At 35.7% G+C, this 2,599-nt stretch overlaps 1 protein-coding gene across 1 annotated transcript; it reads right to left on the bottom strand.

Moving 5' to 3' along the window:
- Window positions 1-543: 543 nt before the first annotated feature.
- LOC135606988 (probable protein phosphatase 2C 45) lies at window positions 544-1,992 on the bottom strand. Its single transcript, XM_065098400.1, has 3 exons — window positions 1,573-1,992; window positions 982-1,109; window positions 544-761 (listed from the first exon to the last, which is right to left on the bottom strand). Exons 1-3 carry the CDS (start codon window positions 1,638-1,640, stop codon window positions 634-636), a joined length of 324 nt encoding a protein of 107 aa, XP_064954472.1. The 5' UTR covers window positions 1,641-1,992; the 3' UTR covers window positions 544-633.
- Window positions 1,993-2,599: the final 607 nt, after the last annotated feature.

Raw genomic sequence — 2,599 nt, 5'->3', positions numbered from 1 at the left:
TCCAAATCGAGGCTTAAATTCTGCGAATCCAAACAGGAATATGTTCTCTTTCTCCTTCCAGTATATACTTTTTTATATTACCAGATTTTTGAAGAATCTGAAAATATATGATTATTTGTTTCAGTGTGTACAGTACACCGGAGACACAGAGCTACCATAGCATTTGGCAGGATCAAGAGAAGGCCACAAAACTTTGTTGGTCTAGAACCTACATATATCCTAAGAACCTAGATGTCACCGGAGTCACATTCTAAATATTGCTCTTAAATAGGTTGGGTTGTCAAAATACAGTTAGTAAGCAAAAAATGCAGTAAACTCCATCTAAATTAAGCCGGTTTAGTTCTAGATGAAGTACAGAAATCCATTACACATAATTGATGATAAGAGAACTGATTTCAGGATGTGGGGCTTACCATCTCCTCCTCTACATATGACAGCTCTAGAGTCCCCAACATTTGCAACGAGCAAACGATCACCAACAAGGACAGCTGTTGATGCAGTTGAACCCGCCTCTCGGTTCTGGCTGTTCTCAGATTTCAAATATTCTGCGTCCGTGTGGTTGTATGCATCAGCTGAAGGTAACAGCACAGATGAATTTCATAAGCCAAATATTATATTTCTTTAAAAGCTCTTTCATCGCACTAAATGCAAATCAGCACCACCTATAGCTGATTTTGTCTCGGTAATGAACTTTGGATGCCTGAGTAAGTTGCCGAAGAGGTTTTGTTTAACATACTCCGCTACTTGGGCACCGCCATGACCTACACAACCACTCATCAAAGCATCAAAGTCTAACGTTAGGATATTGAATGTATAAGCAACTCTCCACGAGAGAAATTTACCCTAGAAAAGGATTGAAAGAAGCAAGTTAATGAATGGGTTTTCTATGAAAATTTTACCAAAAAATTTCAAATACAAAAGAAAAAAAGATAAGACATTCTAAACATAAACAAAGACAACAAAATACTGCAGAAATTTTACCATCAAAGACCCCAAACAAGCCAACAATTTCTCCATCAACGCTGTCAATTAGCGTCTCATAGAAGTCTTCCATTGAAGATCTTTTCCGTGGACAGCTTGCATACTCATAACCAAACTTCCCATCTTGACTGTCTTGAAAGAAATGAGCATGAGTTTTAATGTTAGATTGACACGCAAGAGTAGGATGTTTCTTTACAGTCTGCTTTAGGCAACATATTCAACTGCAGATTCAAGCACCACATTTAACAGATAGGAAGCAGTTCTATGAGTTTATTCAGCGTAAAAGAACCATGTTTCCCATGTAAGTTCACACATCCATATCTGAGGAACCATCTCATAACTTGTTTGTCAATTATTAAGGATCTAACTAATATTGAATTATTAAGGAATAAATGACTGTTTATACATAATAAATAAATAAATCTCTTCCGATAACTAGTTAGTTTGCCTTCGAATTAGAACTCAAAATATATGAAGCGAATGCTAGCATAAGATCAGCTCGAAAATCGCACGAGATACGAAACATAAACAAATCTAGAAAAGAATATCGTAAGCCTTAATACGACTTCACAAGGAATAAACGAACGAGACCTGAGTCCTCCCCCGCTGACCGGAGCACCGTCTGCTTGAAGCCCGCTGATGGAGTTCAAATACCCCATCTTCCCTCCGAAATCTTCGCCCCCCAAACAAAGATCAAAGTGAGGGAAGATCCCACCGAAACAAGAAGGCCGATCCAATCAGCCTGGAAAGAAACCCATGCCCGATTTCCCACAAACGTTTACCACGTCGATCGACGGAAGCAATCTCGAAATCCAAAACGAAAAGAGGGCAGATGAAGAGATCCTTCACCGAGAGACAGAGAGAGAGAGAGAGAGGAGACGCCGAGCTCTGGTTTCGATCGCTGGCAACGGGGAAGAAACGTCGAAGGAGGAAACAGCGGATTAATGGTGGGGGGAGGCGGTGGGTTTTCTAGAGGTTAAAATGTATGAATGCGCATATACTTAGGTCTCCATTTGGTACCCTAAATAAATAAATACACATGTGTCAAGAAAAATAACTTTAATTGAGTGTTAAAGTATAATTAATTAAGTTTAATTGACTAAATCGAAGATCAAATTAACAATATATGAGCATACATAACAATGCTATAATAAAAGGTTGTAATAAATCATACATACATTTGTGTGTGAGAGTTCACTTACTATCTTTTCTTTGCGTGCTTGCATTGCTTATGTGGTTGCCATCACGTAACCGCATGCCATCGTGACACTTGTCGCTTGTTTGGGTGTTCTTTTCGATGCATGATTATTCCATTTCTTATGAGATATATATATATATATATATATATATATATATATATATATATATATGATTTTACAAAATATTCATATAATCGATCCTAAATAATTAAGACTTCAAAAAATTTTAAAAAATATATTTTTAAAATATTTAAAAATTATTATTTTAAAATAATAATAATAATTTTTTACCGACATCTAATAACTTAATTTTTTAGTTTCTCATTTAAATTTATTTTTTAAATATGATTATAACATTTTTTTGGTTTAACCAAATCGATTATAATGTTTTTGCTTCGGGATTTTGAAGATTATATATA

The sequence above is a fragment of the Musa acuminata genome, chromosome BXJ2-3, assembly GCF_036884655.1.
Source record: "Musa acuminata AAA Group cultivar baxijiao chromosome BXJ2-3, Cavendish_Baxijiao_AAA, whole genome shotgun sequence".
Lineage (NCBI taxonomy): Eukaryota > Viridiplantae > Streptophyta > Magnoliopsida > Zingiberales > Musaceae > Musa > Musa acuminata.
The sequence above is the reverse complement of the archived record's forward strand: the minus strand, read 5'-3'. Positions and strand labels throughout refer to the sequence as shown.